Source organism: Phasianus colchicus, chromosome 1 (genome assembly GCF_987193195.1).
Source record: "Phasianus colchicus chromosome 1, bPhaCol1.hap1.1, whole genome shotgun sequence".
Classification (NCBI taxonomy): domain Eukaryota; kingdom Metazoa; phylum Chordata; class Aves; order Galliformes; family Phasianidae; genus Phasianus; species Phasianus colchicus.
Window position 1 is genome coordinate 14,732,847 of NC_143436.1, and position 21,364 is coordinate 14,754,210.

General features: G+C 41.1%; 1 protein-coding gene across 3 annotated transcripts in view; it reads right to left on the minus strand.

The window, feature by feature from the left end:
- Positions 1-21,364, minus strand: part of ATXN7L1 (ataxin 7 like 1) — a 108,738-nt gene that overhangs the window by 44,025 nt on the left and 43,349 nt on the right. The window contains exon 1 of one of the 3 annotated variants that reach the window (XM_090135866.1): positions 1,263-1,632. The exons of the other annotated variants lie outside the window; for them this stretch is intronic. Within the exon in view, the coding sequence (XP_089991992.1) occupies positions 1,263-1,377 (115 nt within the window). The 5' untranslated portion in view covers positions 1,378-1,632. Of the gene's footprint in view, positions 1-1,262; positions 1,633-21,364 lie in introns of those variants that run through there. 3 annotated transcript variants of the gene reach the window in all.

The window sequence follows — 21,364 nt, forward strand, 5'->3', positions numbered from 1 at the left end:
TTCCGAATATCCAACCTGAACTCCCTCTGGCACAACCGAAGGCCATTCCTCCTATAGCTGTTACCTGCAACCAGTGCCCGACCCCTACCTCACCACAACAATATCCTTTCAGATAGTTGTAGAGAGCAACAGGGCTTCCCCTGAGCCTCCTCTTCTCCAGACTGAACCATCCCTGTTCCCTCAGCCATTCCCCACGAGTCCTGTGCTCCACACCCTTCACAGCTTCATCATCCTACAGTGCAATACTGATCAGAGACCTCAGAACATTTCAGGCTCTACAGAAAAAGCTCATTTGGCAGTCATGGACTTCCATAGCTGTGGACAGATGCCACCTCCATTGGCTGACACTGGCCTCAGGTGAGCCAGGAGGATCCTGTCTTCCGATGGAAAAACCCACAGAAATGTCACTTAAGACTTGATAGTTAGCACAGAATCACAGAATGGCCTGGGTTGGAAGGGACTTCATGGATCACCACAGCACCACCACAGAATGGCCTGGGTTGGAAGGGACCTCAAGGATCATGAATCTCCAACTCCCCCGCCACATGCAGGGCCACCAACCTCCACATTTAATACCAGACCAGGCTGCCCAGGGCCCCATCCAGCCTGGCCTGACACCTCCAGGGACGGGGCATCCACAACCTGTCTGGGCAATTATAATCACTTATAAATTATGTAATGGAGATAGAAAACTTCTTTCTCCTATTAAAAACTTATTTTCTCCTATTAGAGCGCATAACAGAAGGCTGCAACCGATACCCAGTGAGTAATGGAGCTGCAGTCCGCACTACAGCACAGCAGAGCAGCAGCGGTAACGCCAACACTAAGACATGCACACAGCCCTGACAGCCTGCAAGTAACCCTTGAACTCCAAACTGAGAGAAACCAGAGATATTTAGAGAATACGAACAAAAATATTCACTTTCTTTTAATTTAACTTACACAATTCAAACCATATCAAAGCCCCAAAAGCAAACGCTCCCTAATTCTCCTGCTCTTTATTTAAAAAGCTCTAGGGAATTTACATAAAGGAGCCCGCTACGAAGCTGACAGCTGCTAGCTCAGGAATCGGCAATTTCCCAACTGTGTTTAAACTGCTTTGGTACCACTGTCACGTTACCGTTCAAGTCAAGGTGCGGGTGATGTTATTTCTGAGCCACCGCCTATTGCCAGCACCCAGCACAGTCTGCACTGCGCCGTGCCACACGGAGACACGTGAAATAAACGTGACAGTGCCAAACTGAGGCCATAGCAATACATACTATGAAAAAGGGCGAAATCCCGGTAAGCCCTCTGCACGCGGCTCTGGCGGAGGTTTCTCTGTCTCTCTGTACCCCCGTGAGGGGCAGCGACACGGCCTGCGCTGGAACTCGGCATCAGCGCTCGGACTCCGAAGCACCGGAGCAAAAGCGAACATCGCAGACTATGTGAGATTCCAATCCCGCAGGCAGCACGAGCGATCGTTATTTGCACAGCGCTACGCCGATACGGTTGGAAAAAAAAAAAAAAATCACGGCGCAGATAAGGCCGGGGCCAAAGTCCCGCCGGCGGCACTTCCCGATTTGGGCACGCCGCCTCACAGCCCCACCCCCGCAGCCCCGCTCCGGGAGGCGCCGGGGGACGGAGCGGCCGCCGCCCGGGGGTAGCCGCGGCTCGCAGCCCCACGCCGCGGAACGGCCGCACCCCGCGCGGCTCCGCTGCGGGCACGCCCGGCTCCGCGAGCGCCCCCTGGCGGAGCGGCCGCCGGCGGCAGCAGCCCGGGGCAGCGCGCCGTAAACAGGCGGCCCGGCGCATGCTCCCTGCCGAAGGCCTGCGCCGCGTTCTTCAGCCTCCGTGCTCCCACTGACAGCCAGGAAGGTCCCGAACGGCGAACGGCCCGGAACTGGCGCAGGAAGTGCCAACATTTCCGTGTTCTTCTCAACAGCTGTCAACTGTACAGAATTACAGAATGCCCCGAGTTGGACGGGAACCCGTGGCTCACCGAGCCCAGCTCCCAACTACCTGCGGCACAGAAGCTGCACCCAGAAGGCAGCCCACAATTTCCACGGCAGCACGGGACCTCAGCTTAACACAGACCTGTTCTCACAGCTGTGGCCAATGTGAAACGCACTGACAAACGCAAGCTCAACCCGTACGGCACTTACAGCTGTCTTACGACTTAGCACGTGTACGTTCGCACACATGTGGAGCTCTGTTCCCTCCTGTTCAGCTCAGAGATGGCTCTGGAGCCTTTTGTACCCCAGTTCCTCATCCTCCCACCTCTGCAGGGTCCCCAGGGGTGGCAAGGGGACAGCCCTCGTTTACCCGCACCTCTCTTACTCGCAGAACCCTCTGCCAGAGACCTGGTTGATGAGGCAGAGGCTGGCAGTGCAAGCAGACAGAAGCAGCGCTCCCAGAGATCTGCTCAGCGGGGCACTGCGGCTCCTGGCTCAGCTCCAGTTGAGCGGAAGGCAGAACTGGATATGAGAGATCCTGAGCCACTAGGCCCGAAACGGAGCCCAGACAGCGCAAATGGAGCCACTGCGTCTTTGAAGGCGCATAACCGGTGGTGGTGGGTTTTTTCCCCACCTCATTTAATTTCAGTGTGAGGCCTGAGGTAAAAACAAACAAGCAAAAACCAAACCTCACAACAAACTGCGCTCGGGGCATGAGCCTACCTGAGCACAATAATACTACATGCTTCTGGGATTTCTGAATGAGAAGCATTTGCTATGGCTATGCATCCCTCACAGAAGAGAGGATTAATGAGACAAAATAAAATTAATAAGATAAATAAGCAGGAAAGAAACTAGCAATAGGTGCGGAAATAACAGGTGAGTAACACCAATATAAGTACATAATAGATAGTTAAGTAAAAACATTTAACATTTTGGTAACGTCTGGAAAAAAATCCAAGTATATATACATGCACATATAAAGGCGAGAGAAATTTAAAAGCTTAATTTTCCAGGTCATGTTGCTTACTGCATCATTTATGGCTGGGAGGCAGATACTGCTAATACCTACTTGTGTGGCTCCGGTGGATGTGTGCAGGGCAGCTGGCAGAGCACCCAGTGACAATCCTGGGGATGCAGCAGCACTGCTGCATGGAGCGGCGCTTGCTGCCTCACGTGATCGTGTGATAACATTCACACCCCAGATCTTGAATGGCAAGTCACAGCATGGTTCTGAATGTTTAAATTTTAACAGTTGGTAATGTTAAGGAAGAGTTAACTCCCACGTAAAAAAACAAAATAACCCTCCAATGCTGATTTTTTGGGGAACGGGAAGATGCGTAGTAACCATACAAACAAACAGCCTAGTAAATTTAAAATGATGCTTTCACTACCTGAAAATAAAAAGGCACTATCTGGCAAGCAAGGCTGATGTTAGCTTTTGTTTAAGATACATCCAGGAGGTTGTCCCTTTTCCATATCTTAAAATAAAATGCCTTAAGTGATCCATCGAGAGTCTGCCTGAACCAGTGCTCCAGGAAGTGATAACCAACACTATTGTTTTCAGTCTAAAAAGGGGAATCTAGCAACAATATTAAAACTCTTACTTTAAATGTAAGGGAACAACTTCAGATTAGATGAAGACCCCAGACATTTTCCTTATAGATGAACTTCCTGTAAATATTTTTCTTTATAAAATGCTGCACTAGGAGAGACAGGTTCTGCTAATGACAGACGAGATGTGTACTCAGTTATTCACAAAGCACTGCAATGTAACTTTTTTCTCCACAATCTTAGTGCAGAAGTTCTAGCTACAGAACCCAGAATCTTTAAGAAGGTTGAAAACAAAACAAGCCAAGAGTGAGAAATACAATTCACTGTAGATAATAAAAAGGATTTTTAAAATTTTTTTAAAGATCACACTGTGCTCATCTCACAATCTCACAAGCTTTAACTGAGTGTCTAAGAAACAAGGAGCAAGAGAAAGTGATTCCTTCGCAGCCTACACTTTTGAAACTCTGAGTGTGGCTCAGGAAAGAGTACTGCTCCACAAAAACATGAAGGAGACTGCCCATTTAACAGTGCCTTGGTGTGCTTTTAAGACTGTTTTGAAAAGAAAATCTCACCTCACTGCTGCTAGGTTTGGACCGACGGAGCTGGGTTTGTCCCTGTTCAGAAAGGGCATCACACCAGCACCACCTGGAGCAACTTTTTTTTTGATGCTGCGCAACAGAAGAATATTCCCAAGCAATTTTCAATAGAAGGATCTGAATTTTAAAAATAAGAACCCTTCTTAGCACCTAGTACATGGACACTGCCGAGTCTGCAATGTGTTATAGGACTAAAACTTTGAAATGCAAAAAATAAGAGTCCAATCTGTTGGGAGTATGTGTGCTTCTTGCTGAAGTTCTGTGGGCCTAAAATAGTGACAGAATTAATTCTATTTCCTCATAGTGCTAGGTAGGTCAACATGCAGGCTTTTTTTTTCCACCTAGAAACAAGGCTACAGCTTCAGCAATCCGGCACTGGCAAAAACAACAGAGCTGACTTCAGGCAAAAAAATAAACCCAACACAGAATTGAAATACCAGCTCGTATATTTAAGCAGCAGCTGTATTAACTGTTTCAAGAAGGTTTTCTGTAATGACGTATTAATCTCACTCTGAAGCCCAATTTCAAATGTTTCAGGGCCATGGATATTTCTGCATTGGTGGAGGGAAGATGAGTTCAGAGCAGTGTAGGTCAGAACATTTGGGAAAGCCAAAATTCTCCTGATTTTATCTGCAGAGATCATCTCAGATGAATCCCTAAAGCTCTAGCTGATCATCTGCGCAGACTCCTGGAAAAAACTGTCACCAGGTATCTTACCTAAACCATATTTAGCAGGGAACAGATTTCTATGAATTCCCAGCATCCTGACTCGACAACTCCACAAAATCAACCATCTCATCTACCAAAGCTATGTCTGCAGCCTATAAAACACTCCTGATACATCACAGATCCTCATAAACAAATCAAACAACTGTTAATGTACGAAGAAAAAGTACAAATCCTTGACTAGCAAGTGCTGCTTGACAGACATTTAGTTATGTTTATGTTATCTTACAGATCAGGCTGATGCCTCAGCAGTCCCTACTTTTCAGAGCTGCTCCTCCAGAAAGGCCTGGTATTCTGGAGGAATTCAAGGAGTATTTTAAAAACAGCTTTGAGTACTTTAACAGCAAAAGAAAAGACAGCTTGCTTTCTCTGCTTTCCTAAGAAAGTTCTTTCTTACTGTGTTTCTCCTTCTTGGCCGTAGTCCAGAGGGGGGTCTTTAGAGATAAGTTTCTTTTATTAGAAATAAAACATTGTAACAACAAAATTAAGAGCATTTTTTTCCCCATTTTGAGCTGAACAAGGATTTCTTGGTGTAAAACTTCCAACCTAAATTGTCTAAGCAAGCTGAAATAACAAGAGATGATCACATTGTCTTCCCAAAACATAAGTACACTTAACACTGTACAATCACACAAAAACCAGTCTTTGCTCTCAGTTCCTTACAAACGACGATGTCAACACTTGGGCACCTCACGAGTGCCATGGAGCTCAGCAGCACCACTCTGGGTATGGAATAACACTTACATGAATCTAGAGTAACAGATGAAGCTAACCCAAAGAGGAATGAACACTCCTCCTCTGAAACTCAAATCTGCAGTTCTTTGTGCAACCTCAGAAACAACAGACTCTTCAGCACTCCTCTTGTACAACCTTTTCAACTGTGCTAGGACTCTGAAAGCTTCTGAATATTTTTTAAAAGATTCGTGTCAAATGATACATAAGGAGTGAATGCACAAGTAAAAATACACAGAAATAATATTTCGTATGGCAGCAATGCTGCTGGACAATGTAGTGTTTTCCTGAGTTTCCTTGCATGCATATTGCTTCCTCAATGTGTTAGATGGGAAAAGTCTCAAATGTTAACAAACAAGTTAGAGCAAACAAGAGCGTCGTGAAAGGCTGAGTAACCTGGGTCTGTTCAGTCTGAGGAAAAGACGACTGAGGGGGGGATCTGGTTAGTGTTTATAGATATCTAAAGGGAGGTGGGAAGCAAATGCATGAGGCCAGGCTTTTCTCAGTGGTGTGTAGCAATAGGAAAAAAAGCAGTGGCTTGAAACTTGAACATAGCAAGTTCCATTCAAATATGCAGAAGAACTTCTCCATGGTAAAGGTGACATAGCACTGGAACAGGTTGTCCAGAGAAGTTGTGGAGTCTCCTTCCATGGAGATGTTCAAGACCTACTGGGACACTCACCTGTGTGACCTACTGTAAGGAACCTGCTTTAGCAGGGAATTGGGCTTGATGATCTCCTGAGGTCCCTTCTAACCCCTGTGATTCTGTAATTCAGTGAGCTTTGTTGCTTCACCTGTGCAATGCTATATAATGTTCATGAGCACTCCAAAGTTGCATTTTTTTTCTTTTTAGAGATTCCAGAATTCCAGATAATATTGTGATCTCTTACTGACTTAATTGGAGCTACTAATAAAGGTTTTGCTTCAGCCAGCCTCTTAGCATTGCATTAGAACTAGCAATTTAACTTATATTCACACCATTATTTTCATGTTGTGTGGACATACACATTTTGACAGTATTGCAGAAATGTACTCTAAGTTACAAAGAAGTTGATTCAAACTGTCAAACTGGTATTTGATTACTTGTTGTGGATATGTGGAAAATAGACCAGAGTGTATTTATCTAAACATACAGAAGCACACTTGTGCTTCTTTTATGTACAAAAGTACAATCAGAAAATGTGTCTTACAGGTCACCTGCATGCATGGGAAGAATGTAAGTATTATTCCTACATTTATTTACTCCTGAATTACACATAAGTTTTTTCCATTGTTTTTAGGCTGCATGTACTGCTATCAGCCTTCCAGATGTATTTTTCCACTCACGTAATGGATAATAGAAAATTCTAAGATTAAAAAAATAGTAAAAACATTTAAAACATAGAAAGTTCCTTACCTATTTTGTTCTGATCTCCAGCCTTTGAGAAACTGGAGTCAGTTTCTGTCTCAGTGCAGTCTCACTAAACACAAGTGCACAGATAACATACAGTAAAAGCATCCCTAGGTAAGTTCAGGAAATATTTGCAGAGACTCCTATTCAATCTGCTATCTCTTCCCTTCTGAATGCAGTAGTTTAGACATGACAGGCCACACTGATTTAATAATTGTTGCTGTTGTTCCCACTGAATCACGTACGCTCCCTTTTTCTTTGCCTCTGCTATTCACCAGCTTTTCTTGCTAAACAAGCTGAAAACTAACAAACGAAAGGAGGAAAGGTGTGAGGCCCAAAAAAAAACAACCAACCAACCAAACACACACACAAAAAAACAGAACAAACAAACAAAAAAAACCCACATGAACAAATCCAAGCGCACAGTTTTCTCCTATTTTTGATAGTGAGTTGAATAGTCTCACTGAAGGTGAGATAAGCTGCAGAAGCACTGTGGATGAGGAAGATGGTGGTGTGAGCAGGGACAGACAGATGAGATAAGCAGAGTGCTGTCCCTCTGCACAGCATGCCACAGGGCGATTCGATCCCCGTCAGGTGCCCAACAAGCCACAGCCTGGCCCAGTCACAGGCATGCCGATGTACCAACACAGAAAGCATCCTGGAGAGATGACGAAGTTTGACAGTCTGGTTTCTACCTCTGATACTCCGCACCACACTGCTGGCTGCAGCTCACCCTGCACTCTTCCGTCACAGCTTCATCCAGTAAAGAGGATGCATAAATGTGCTAAGAACGAGCACCTCTTCAGTATTTTCAGAAATGTTATTGGGAGTCTGTAAAGAACTGGCCACAAAAGGAGACAAGCTCTTTGTTTACTACCTATATGCATCAGTAACAAACAGCCTTCTTCATTTTCTAGAACAGCGCCTGGAACAAACGACTGCTGCAGAGCTGCTTCATGGGCGACTCAGCATGCCTGGGGACAGCCACCTAACAGCCATTTGCTACAGCGCTTCTGCACTCAACACACCTTGCCAGACTTGCAACTCACTGCTGTCATACTATCAGTACCTTGCTTGTGACACTCAGCTACTTCATGGCAAAAAAATCCAGCCCTGCCACTGAAAATTCTCCCAAATCTAAACTTAAAACAACAGAATGTTTTACATTTTTAATTTGCGCCTTCAAATAGAAGATGAATTAGAAATACATCAGTGCCCCATTTGTTCTCTTTGCTAACTAAAAGCCATGCCTTTCATTCAATTCAAGGTTCAAAACACTGTCACTACCTTGAACTGAAGTTCTACAACGAACAAAGTTTTACTACATTAAAACTAAGAATCTGGCATTGAAAAAAAAAAAAAAGTATGAAAGACAGGGTAACTCTGTTACGCGTGAAAATTCATTTGTACCACAAGAACATCAGTTATTTCATTTCTTGCAACCCTACATGAGTATTCTACACATCAAGGAAGGTCAGATCACTAAAGCTACAGAAATCAGGACACCTACAGTAGTTTTGAAATAAGATGGAATGCACCCAAAGTGACAAAAGTGAACTGCTATAGTACTAGGAGAACTTCTGTGGATGGATAATCCACATGAATAAAATCACTACTAGGCACTGCTGTAGCTAATCTTTTAGTTTAGATTCATACTGAGTAAAAGAAAACATATTTTAATGTAACCATGTGGGTTGCATTTTAAAATTGTTTGGTCATTCTGGTCATCCGTACAATGTAATGTTTCTAGGAATGCAAGATATTTTTATTAGGCAGCCAGCTGCAGACATTGCTGGAAGTTAACAACATTAAGTTCCAAGAAAAATAACCCCAGGAAAATTACAATTCTGCATATGCCTCCAAATGTTTCCCCAACATGTGAATGGAATATCTGTTTGAATGGCAGAAGTCAAAGAGTTTTGATGCTCAATTAAAGGAAATAGTGATTTAATTGTAAGGTATCATTTCGTTCTGTTCAAAACTGCTTTTGCCTGAGGTCTGGTCCATATTTACAGGAAGGCTGCAGTGACATAGTACAAAATAATCTTTAAAAAAATGAATGCTGAGCAATAGCTCTGAAAGAACTCCCTTCCTGCAGAGAACACCACAGAAGTTGGGGCTGAGCGGGACGGCTCAGGGCCCGCATAGCTTCCCAGCCCACCACCAGTGAATATTTGCTCTGGAAGTGGAGTGGGTGCACTTCTACCTCTGCTGAACATGAGAGGCAGTGAAAGAGATCAGCAGCTCACCCTTTCCTCTTCTAGGGTAAGCATCAGTGCAATTACATGAAAATCGTGCTTGCTTTTGCTCATGTAAAGCAAATACTGAATGACTTCCTCATGTATGGGCGTTGACACATCCCACCTCAACACAGGTAAGCCTGCATTTCCACATCCATGCTGTGTGACGGTATATGGAAAGTCTATACGATAAATAGTCTTATTTTTTGCAATAATTCTGATACTTGATATTTCAACATTCTTCCATTTGACAGAGCAATCTACAGAAAAAAAAAAGGTATTTTAAGCCATAGCATGATTCTACATACAATAATCAGCACTGTAATTCTTCAAATTAAACAAGTTATTAATTACTACAAGTTCATCCGGCAACACTTCTTATGCATATTTCTAAATGATCTAAATTAAACATATTGCTCTTAGCGAAAAGTGGAGTTTAGTTTTGGTAAATAGGCGCACTTTATTTTTTAAACAACTGAAATACACGATGCTTCAGAATTCCCCAAAAGATTCCACCTTTCGGTGACACAAACCAGAAATGTAACTCATGCTGCAGTCTCAGGGTGTTGTTACAGCACCACCCGGCATGAAGCTGAGCAGGCTCCAGCCCCTGGGCAGGATAGGAGCAGTGCTGGCTTAATGCTGCATCCACTCAGCTTTGTCAGTGCTTTGGAAACCTGCGTGAAAGTTCTTGGCAGAACACTTTCAGACTCAGATCCCCCAAACCATTTCTCCCAGACCAAACCAAACCTCGCTGAGTGAAGGCGCCCCAAGGGAGCCAGTTGTACACAGCATGCCTGCAGTGTACCCATGGTTGTCCTTCAGCCTGGAGGGTGTTAGATCAGGGATGGCCATTATTTAAGGAAAAAACAGACCTCTTCCAAACTACCAGGTAACTGGAACACTGTAAAGACCAGCTGGTGACTGATCAGTGCAGTGCAGCTGAAATAGAGCTTTAATTATATGATAAAAACAAGAACAGCAAAGCTTAACAGGTATAACCAGCATAAGGCAGGGCTGCTGCTGTCTCATCCACTGAAACGCACTGTGTAAATGCATTATGTGTATTATGTGAAATGCACTAAGAATTCTAGCTTAACAAAAGAAGGAAAAGACGAGAAAGAAACAGGCCCAGGCAGGGAGAAATCCTGTCTTAAAAACTCAGCATGAACTGCAATACAAATGCCAGGAGTGAGCAGCTTCCTCTGCGAGTGAAGCAAGGCTGCAAGCCCTTCCTCTGTCACAACTCTGTGCTTCCTTCTGCACATGCTGCTGTGCAGATGGCAGCAGCACCATCACCGACACCACCAGCAGAACAGGCACACATGCATTAAACACACCATACTGAAATTATGTACATCCAGCTTTAGAGAAGATATGTAGATATGTCTGAATAAGACATTCGGCTTTTTGCTGCCTGGACTGCCACTAACATTATTTGGGATGAAATACCCTATAACTTATACTGCATGACTTAACTGAATGAGAGTTGTTTTGTGTTTTTTTTTTTGTGAGCAGAAGTTGAACAGCATTTTGCAGAATACAAAATTACTGCTCTAAAATCTACCGTAAAAAAAAAAAAAAAGAAAAAAGAGAAAGCTATCTTTGCATCTCACATAACTCCGTAAATATGCTTTACAAAATGGAGTTAAGCAGAGCTTTGCTATGAAGCAATTCCCTTTACAGACACAGAATGCCCAAGTCAGACCTTCAGTTAGCTGAGCGACACATAAGAAAGTTTCAGGTGATTATGTTAATTAATCTAAAAGGAGGCAGCAGTGCATTTTCAAGCAGATTTTCTCTTAAACTGGAAAACAAAATGAAATAAGATATGCAGTGGTGGACTCCTCAAAATCACATTGGGGAAGGCTGGAGTGAAGTATATTTGCTATTTGCTGAAGCTGAGAAGGGAAACTGGCAAAAGAAAGGCGCGATATGATAAAGCAGCAGAGATGACAGTTTTGTTTGGTCATCAACAGGCAAAAGTGTCACCTGTATTACTTGCTTTTCAACTGTTATTGTGCAGTTCACAATGTAGCTGGTGTATGTATATCCATTTGTCATTAAACATGAGTTTCCAATATTCTACCTTTCCCTTAAGATTGAATAAAATACTTGCCTTGTGTTTTCTCTTTTGTGATGTGTATGTCTAGAAAAAAAATGAAAATCAATCTAATCCTACATTAAATGTCAAACTTTAAGAAACAAAAACAAGATGCAAGTCAATTCTACTAAATTGACATTAAAGTAAGATTCAGTTTAAAAACTGGAAAGATTTGTTTTATAAAATGGAACTGTGGAACCAAACCTCAAGAACTGAACCGAAATGAAAATGAAGTAGCATACATTACTCAGTGAATAGCTGATGGCTGTAGCGAAGACTTGCATTCAGCAAGCTGAATGTGTTAAGAGTGGAGTGGAATATGTTTGTTTCTATAGCTCTCATGAAACCATTATGCTTTATTCTCAAGTTATCTGTTATTTGAACTTCATTTTATCTGATTGATACTATCTAGTAAAATTACCACTTCCAGACTGTGAGTTCAAAACGCAAAAACAAAACAAGTTGTCTGCTTAAACATTACTTCTGGGATAAATGCTGGTAACAACTTTATTGTTTCTTCATGTAACTGCATCATGTGATAAGCAACTGGAAACAAAAGAATCCTAGCACATGGGCTACTGAGTAACTTGAATCCATGTCTGTTGATGGAAAAGCAGAAGAGACTGATAACAACCTTGCCAGGTTTTGGTGGCACAGGCCTCAGAAATGCATGGAAGGACGGCATTTCACCTCACTGACTGCACTTCCAAAATCTGACTTCTCCTTTTGACTTTTCATCACAGGAAGAATGAAAGGGTCACTCATGGGATCACAACAACCAGGCATCCTTAAAAGAGGTTACGAGTAACAACTCAGCTCTGTCCGCTCCTGCCTGCCCACAGTGGTTTGCTGTAAGGGTTGCAAAAATCCCGACCCAGTCTGTGGCGAGGAGGAATGGCTGCAGATCGTGCACAGGCAGATCACTGTTTGGCCCATGCCAACTGCAAGATAAAAGCTTTCTGAAGCTTTCATGTGTTTCCAAGAACTCCCTAATTGGGGAATGATACTTAGATACTGTAGTGATCTCAAAACTATAAATGTGTGTGCTAGCATTTCTGAATTTCTTTCTTAATGTTGTGAAAATGATGTTGGATACAAGTGAAAAAGTCAACACAACATGGGCTGGATACAAAAACATCCCAAGGAACCTCCCTGCCTGTTTCCTTAAGAAACAACAAAACACAGCAAAAAGCTCTGCTAAATACATTCTCCGCTTTGGCATTTTTGTTGACCTCTCATTCTCACCCTTTTCCAATTATAGACAGACTGGTGGTTTTGACCTGACTGGCTCCAGCAGGCCAGGTAAGACTGACTGAAGCAGCAGGGACATGGGCCACGGAAGAGAAGAGAGCCTAAAATATTCCAGATCTTCCCAGGCTGACAGGCAGACCCTAGATGAAGTTTTCACCACTTATTGAAATCCAAGTGAGGAAATGCGATTGTGCCACTGCGGTTGTGTGTTACATTCTTGTGTATGTCCTTCCTCTGCTTTTAGCTTTTTTTAAAAAAAAAAAACAACAAACTATTTCTTTTTAAATTGTTTTTCTTTACCTTGATAGGACAAACATTACTGGACAAGTGGGGTATTATCATGTCACGTGTAAGAGAATATTCAACTCAGTGTATGGATCTCCACAGCTGATGGTGCAGTGATGGTGCAGGCTGTGCTGCAGTGATGCAGAATGAACTGTAAGGGAACGCTGAGTCTTTGTCAACAAACCCAACACAGATAACTGCTGTTGGAGCATCCTGACTGTCCTCAAAGTTATTTTATATTCAGGACATGGCAGTACTTATCACTGATGCAATAATACAGAGTTGATACTACTATAGATCTTTTTTCCAAGTATCAATTTATAAATCTCTGAGGATTCTATAACTGGCTTTATTTTTCTTTTCTGTAACTGGCTTTATTTTTCTTTAAGATCCCCTCAGATTTGGGACAAAAAGGGTAAATTGGATGTCCCACATCATACATAACTGTTCCAATCTCCAAACTAGCGGGTACAGGAACAGAAATCATTTTGTAAACCTATTCCCTTCATTTCCTCCATTTTTACTTCAGTCTTGTAAAAGAGATTTCAACTCAAGCCAAATGGAACACTTTGCCTCTACCAGCATGAAATTCTCATTGAAAGGAGAGGAAAATTAGTAATATTCAAGCCACTTCCTTAACATGAAAGACCAGCGTTTTCTTCTTCAGTGAGCTCCATTTTTTCCATCTCATTTATGCAGGCAGCGACAATAAATTGCTCCCTAGTAGTTATTCCAGAATTAAGGCTACTGTTGCATCAGGGTGCAACAGCTTCAGTTAGTATATAAATACGTACACAGAAATGTATGCATGCACAAATACATACAAAAATAAAATTTGCTTGTTTTCTAGTCCTGGCAATAGACTTCAGTGGCTCAGAAGGTTCAGGGTTGTTTTATGGAATACAACAGTAATGCTGAGATTTCATCTTTAACTAAATGACTGACAGAGTGGCTGCAAAGCAGGCTGGCAAGCACAAACCAATCCCATTTGTCCAGGAGCTCCCAGAACTCTCAAACGCAGTTATTGAGCTTCCAACCTGCAAGCAGAGCCTCTCACTAAAAAGCCCCTTGTATTGAAGTTCAAAAGATAACATCACTTTTGGGACAGCACAGATAAGTGAACAGCAGCAAGTCAGAAATGAACCCAGGTCAGAGTGGTAGAAACTATATGAAGGAACCAAATCAGTAAACAAATGGATGAGTATGATATACTGGGAAAACATTATGAGTCACAGATGTTCTGGAAGGCATAAATGAACATGTAGACATGAGAAATCCAATAAATGCTGTCTACTTAAATTTCCAAGTGAAATTAAACTGTATTGATGTTTCTTAGAGCAAAGGTAGCTGCCACTGAATTGGAAGGAAGACTCCAGCCCCATCCCACGAAGGCTAGCTAACTACCTACTAGGCAAGAAGAGGGTGAAGATGGTCAGTTTTCTTGAAGAGTTTCACCAGTGGCATGCAGCAAGGGTCTGCATTAGGGCCAGAACTATTCAACACTCAGAAGCAGTTCAAAAAAGAAGATGGTTAGCCAGATAACAAGATCTTCAGTATATAGTTACTCAGAGAACTAAAGATAAAAATCAGCAGATTGCAGAAAGACCTAATGCTGCTGAATAGTGTCATAAAATAGTAAAAGAAATCCAATACAGAGAAATGTGAAGTGTCATGGCAGAAAAAATGGAAGACACAGAAGAAAAAATTTTATATACAGAATGATGGCCTCTTAATCATTATTACAGAGTAATGAGATACTGGTTTGTAATTATCATCTCAGTGTTCTGTAGTGGTCAAATGTTAGTTAAGAAATATGGTATGCGATACCACTGCTTCCCTCCTTTCACAAATGGTTTAGGAGAGCTGAGTCAGATACAAAGACATGTGGCAAGGACACAGACAGTCTCTACTAGAGTGACAATTAAACAGATGTGGACTTGTCAAACTAGAAAAGCGATGACAGCGCAGGGTTATGATACACATTTATAATGAAGGTGGACAGGAAGTGACTGTGTGCTGCTGGGCAGCAGGTTCAAAACAAAAGGAGAAGTATTTCTTCACACAGTCTACAGCTACATTTTGAGAATCCTCTCTGCAAGACCATAGCTGTTAAATTTCCATTAAGTTCAAAAAGCAATGGGTCAACAAAATTGTTCAGTAGTCCAATGACAGACATCAGACCTTTCTTTTCAAAGTTCAATTTTTTTTTTGCTGCAGAACTTCTGCTGCATTTTCACCTAATGGAAAGGTATGCTGCAGGCCAGGCTAGCCAACAAAAGGCTGTCCTGTTATGCAGTGATTTAGACCCAAACGATCTACGCTCATCTAAAACTGCAGTTTTTGAACTCACACAGAATTATTTTCATTTGAGTACAATCTTCTGTTGTATTGCAGCTAACTCCTGCATCGAGGCTGTAATGGCTTCATACCAGTTTTTAGTTAATGGAGAACAAAAAACCCCTAGGATTGAAAACACACTGTCCTGCACTGTGCTGCTCTCTGCAGATTTAAGTGTCTCACCACACCTTTCCTGCCCATGCAAAAATGCTGAAAAGCTTTACTGCTCATTTCAGCATTCCTACTGAATGCATCTGGCATTACATAGTAACAAAAAGGTCTGAACAGCAAACTAATTCTTTGTTGTCCTAATCAACTTCAAAAGCACCATTTTCAGTTATCTTACAGCTTCTAGTGACCCAAAGTCACAGAATGAGCACACACAGTGGTACTGCCAGGGTGAGAAAGCTTAAAGAACATGCAAGGATATACCAGACTGCATCTTTCATACAGTCTGATCACCAAGCACAAACTAAATCAGTCTGAACAAGTATAATCTACACAGACCTTTTCCGTTTTGCCGGCCAGTTACTGGCCCACATTTCAGCTTGCACAGATCTTCAGTATTTTGAGGTAAAAGGAAAAATGAGACACTTCCCTGCCAATCCTTCTTCTAACAAACCGAATTAAAAAATTAAGCAGTTTTCAGTCAGTAATCTCAAGCCTCTAAAACAACATTAAAATAAAATTTTCTAATTGCATAATTACTAATTCACAACACTGACGATGTACTCATGAAAAGAATAACTCTGCATAACACATTATTTATTCACTGGGAATAAAATGGAAGCAGTAGTACAAAATAATGATAGACTAAGACTAGCCTTAAACATACTTTTCATATGCAATGGTTGGTGCTTTATGTAAGTATGGTATTAGTTATACTTCACTAGATACAGAGCAGACACTAAGCATGATAAAAGATTATTTTCTTAGAAACAGGAAATCTATCAAAAAAAAAAAAAAAATCTACTATTTCCCATAACGCTAGTCAAAGAAAATGTTTCCCATTAGCAGCATCAGTAGTCTGACAAACATAAATAGTGAGGCAGATTTCCTAGATTTTATTTCTGAGTCTTAACAATTGGTAGATTTTGGAGCAGGAAGCTAAATCAGGCATTTGAAAATAAATTCTACTCAAAATACGCATCTAGTGAGGTGAATAAGTGCCCTTCATCTATTAGTTCTTATTATGTCCTGTAAAATCTGATTAATTACTCTATCCAGATGAATACAACAGTTCTATTTTAGAAATTGAATCCTACCGAACTTTTAATCTATCTGTAATGATAAAATATATTTTAGAATGCCTAATTCAATATTTTTAGATTTTAATATGACAACATTAATTTACATTAATACCACTAGTTAAATAGAATAACATTCAACTGTTAAGATAATTATATGAATCACTGCAGGACTGGGAAATGGGAAACACTCAGAAGAGCTTCAGTTATAGCTGAAATGATGAGAATTTTAAGTACAGCGTTTTATGCATGCAAACAGAATGTTTGGAACAGATGTGTCACCAGTCAGGTACCACAGTTTTACAGTGTAACAAGCTGGTTACAATGGGACGAACTGAGGCAACCCAACCTGGGCAGTCATAAGGGCCTGCACTATGACTGGGATGCCCTGGCCTCCTGCCAGGCCCAGAGCCTGCTTTGCAAGAAATTCCTCATGTTAGCATATGAGAAATTACATGTAACAGTTGGAAAACTAACTAGACCAAAAATGGTCAGAGAACTGCTGGAAGTCATTGTCATCGGGCAGGCTTTACACAGACAAGGCTTCTACAGAACTGAAACGGAACGCCACTGGGTTGTGACTAATCCAGATGCTAATTACCTTCTGTAACACAAAAACACATCTGAATGCGTCAACTTTCAAAAAACAACCCCACCCAAATAAACCCACCACATCTTCCTCGTCTGATCATGGGCTGGATCAACAGAGAGCAACAGACAGGAGCCTTGCTCTCCAGACTTCAGAATACGCTGAATGCTGAAGAAGCAATGATTTTCTGTCTGGGCCTTTGGCAAACCCAGATTCCACATCAAATGTACCTTCTGAAATGTGCAACATAATGTGATATAAAATAGACTTATTCTTACTTATATTTAGCTCACCAAAACACTTCTGAACAGTGAATTCAAAAAGTTCTCAGTTTGAACTTTACCTAGGAATAGGACTGTGGAGTCTGGTTGATTTTTTGCTGTAAGAGAAACAAACACTACCAACACATTCCTTCTCTAAGATGGAAGACATCCACTTTCTACAGCCCAGGAAAAACATACTATGGAAAACTTCAGCCCAAATAGCTCTGCTTTTAATTTTGGCAGGTTTTTACAGTCTATGACTGCACATTTTCACCGTACCTTTCCCATCTCCCTCACTGTCGCACCCCCATCCCTCCACAAGTGCAGCAGTTGGGAGAACAAGGCACTAAACTCAGCCCTGCAAATTATAGTATGTAGGAGATTAAACTTAAGCCTAATGCTACAGTCAACCTTCGACAGCTGAGTTCTATAAATGGACGCTCCTTAAAAGAAATCCTTATTGGTTACTATTTAAAACTACATCTCTATTAAAATCTTGACTGAAAGAAATTACAAGCAATATGCATCTCCATCAATGCCATGACAACACCATCCAGTGTAAGTATGTACTGTATCATTTAACACAATTTACCCACAGTTTAAAAAAAAAAAACAAAACATAACAGTTCACTAATGAAGTATTATCAATGATTATGAAAAAGAGAATTTCTATCATTATAAATTATCTTAGGTGTAAACATGAACAATACACTTCCAGTGCATTTAGAAGCCCAGTGCCATTATTACTCTGTCAACCTACTTCCTCTGTGGAATTGTTTAAGACTGTAAAATTACAGCGCAATCAAGCCACTGTAAAACCAAAACTTAATCGAGTAAAAATTATGGAAAACACAGTGTTTTAGTTTCAGATTTTTTAATTTCATATGTAGATCCAGAAATAGGTAAAGAGTAGGGGAGAAGGTCACTATGCTGAATAGCAACTGCATACATGCATAGCATTCTGTTCACTGTTGAATGCCATCTTCTTTCATGTACACTCTCCAATGTACAATCCCTTGAGAGATCAGCACTGCCAAAATGTTCTTGCTTTCTCATTAGAAGTATCTTTCAAATGAAGAAATTTTCAATTGTTGGCATGCAGAATCAAACCAAGGTTGGAAAAGACCTCCAAGATCATCTATTCCAACTCTCCATCTATCACCAGTATTTTCCCACTAACCCAAGCGTTTCTTGAACACCTCCAGGGACAGTCACTCCACCACTTCCCTGGGCAGCCTGTTCCAGCCCCTGAGCACTCAGAGAAGAAATGTATCCTAATAGCCAACCTCAACTTCCCCTAATGCAACTTGAGGTTATTCCCTCCTGTCCTGTTGCTACTTACATGGGAGAAGAGGCCAACCCCCACCTATGTAGGCTGCAAGGGTGAATTTCTGAAATGCAGTTTTCTATCGGCAGTTGTGAGCTTTCCACTTACACTACTCATTGACCTTCTATCTCTCCATATATTTATATAGCTGGCCTTCTTTGTTTTAAGCTCTGTGAACATTAGCTAATAATAAACAAGAAAGCAGTATAAGCAGTGGGATGATGGTAGAAAAGAAATTAAAAAAACAAGCCTATAAAATAGTGCGCTACTTGTTTCTAAGGAAGCAGGTCAGCAAGTCTGAACACAGCTCTGACTTAAATTCACTTGCTAGACAGAGAAAACAAACTCCTTCCAGCTTTAAGCTGATCTCAGTGACCTACAAGCTGAAGACACACCACGTTGCTGCTGCTCTGAGCATCGGCTGCACATTTTTCAGTCTCTGCCACAGTCCATCCCTTGGATCTGGATGTTAATCTTTACAATCAGATTCACTTTGTCTGATATAACCCCAATGCAAAAAGCATTGCTTTACTGTGGTTTATAGTGTGTCTGCTGGTTACAGAATTCTCCTCTCTTAGGAGGGGGAAGATGGGAGAATAGCAGCTAGGAGGTAAGTCTACTAAATCCACATACCTTCCTTCCCAGCCAAGTTATCACAGAGAAGGTAGGATTTTGTTTTGTTTTTCTTGAATGAACATAGCCTTGCCAGTGTATCTTTCATCAAGCTCTCTCTAGGGCGTATCCAAAAGAAACCAAATCCCAAGCTGTTCCAAATGAGTACAGTAGCCAATTTGAGGTGACCGCCAGCCCATGCATACAAGCAGCTAAGAATTCAAATGAACCAATGAATAAAAATCCGTAGGTCTTAAAATTTCAATTTACCTTTTACATATCTAAACACTTTTCTGAATCTGGACAGAGTCTATCAGCAGTTAGGATACAGAGCTGCTCTCTCCAAGACAGAACTGGCATTTCTGTACCCATTCAGAATCCCAAGAATTGCTCTGACAGTCTAAAAATACAGCACTCTAAGAATACCTAGGGAAAAAGATGAATTCAAAATAGTTCTTTCAGTTTTGCCTTTGCAAGGGTAGGATTCACCCTACCTGGATTGTCCATGCAACACTGTACTACTATTTAAGTTCTACAGGAATGGTGCAGAAGATGGCTCGTGGCCTCAGTTTCACAGAGATCACTGCCACATTGGAGCCACAGAGCTCTCAAGGACAAAGCACTGACCTACATCATTGAAACGCACTGCTGCAGGAACTATGGCTAAAATTTCCACCACAGACAGGAAACAGAGTTATGCCATTGACTGCATTTTGGTCTGGAAAACAAGATGTCTGATAGACTGTAAAGCTAGAGGGAATTTTTGTATGCTTTCAGCTACAAGGAGTTTCCAATTTCAAACAACAGAAATGAAAGTTGAGGAAAAAAATCAGTGTATCCTAGCCAATTGCACAAGTCAAGTTAAATGCACAAATACAGTACGTACAAAATACTCAGTTCCTTCTCTACCTCCTAAAAAGAAAAAAGAACACTTGGATTCTTGCCAGTCCAGCTGCTAACATTAAACAACTGTTGCTACATTTAACAAAAAGCAGGGGGGAACGAGAGTAATTTTCATTATTTCGGTTCTCTTCTGTAGTGAAACCTAACCACAGGAGAGCCAGAAATTTATTTGATAAACAGACACCACAGAACAAGTTTTGACAAGGCTGTAAAAAAAAAAATAATCAGAGCAACAGAATGAAAATCATTCAAAACGTCATTGTCATTAAAGGGCACAAGAACACTTCCTCTGATAAAAGATCAAATGCAGTGGATAAAATATTACCATTAAAAAAAACCAAGTGTGTACTTAAAAAAAAAAATAAGACAAGGAGTAATTGAAAATCGTATCAAAATGGAGAATAATCCAGCGACTGTGACAGTGATACCCTTAACAAAACTCTTACAAGCATGCAAAAATACTTGCTGCTAGTGTTCTTATTTGTGTTAGAAAAGCCAAGCATTACTATTCATACTGCAAGCTCAGCCTTCTGTTCTTTAATTGCGGTTCATTAAATTGTAACACACAAATATTATAATGTAGAATAGCTAGTCTGAGCAATTCAAAATATATAACTTCTCTTAGGAAAATTATTTATATTCTTCTGCACTTCATTACTTTCTAGCTCGTTTCTTTTCAGTGATGCTTATACGACCAAACTGAAAGATCAAAAGGAAATAACAGTTTTCCTACTTTCCAAAGGACATGAATATGTCAACGCAAGGATTTATAACACAAGTAAGAAACATCAAGGGTAGTTTTTTCTTTTTTAAGGAATAAGAATTTCTACTTCTTAATCAGAAGACTATATTTGAACAAACTTAGAAACAGGAAGGACAGATAGCAATGAAGCTCCAATAAAGAAATGAACAGAGATCTCTGTATCCACTTTTCCTTGATGAAGCAAAATTGTTCTCCTCTACATGCTACTACTTCATCAATTGGGGATCTTAACCATTCCATTCATTAAGATACCCTCCACATTTCTTGAAACTGTTCCAGAGTATGTTTGGAAACTTTCTTTCATGGTTATAGTGCAGTTATTGTTTAACCAAGCTTCGTTATTTAACTTGGTAATTCAATGCCTCCTCTTCCCCTGTACTTTTAACACTTTCTCCTCATTAACTTATTTCCTCACATTAAAAGAAGCTAAGATGTTTTGACAAGCTTCTGCTATTCCAGAGCTACCTTTTGTAAGAGATTTTCTTTTCAACAGGAAAAGACCAAAGTTAAC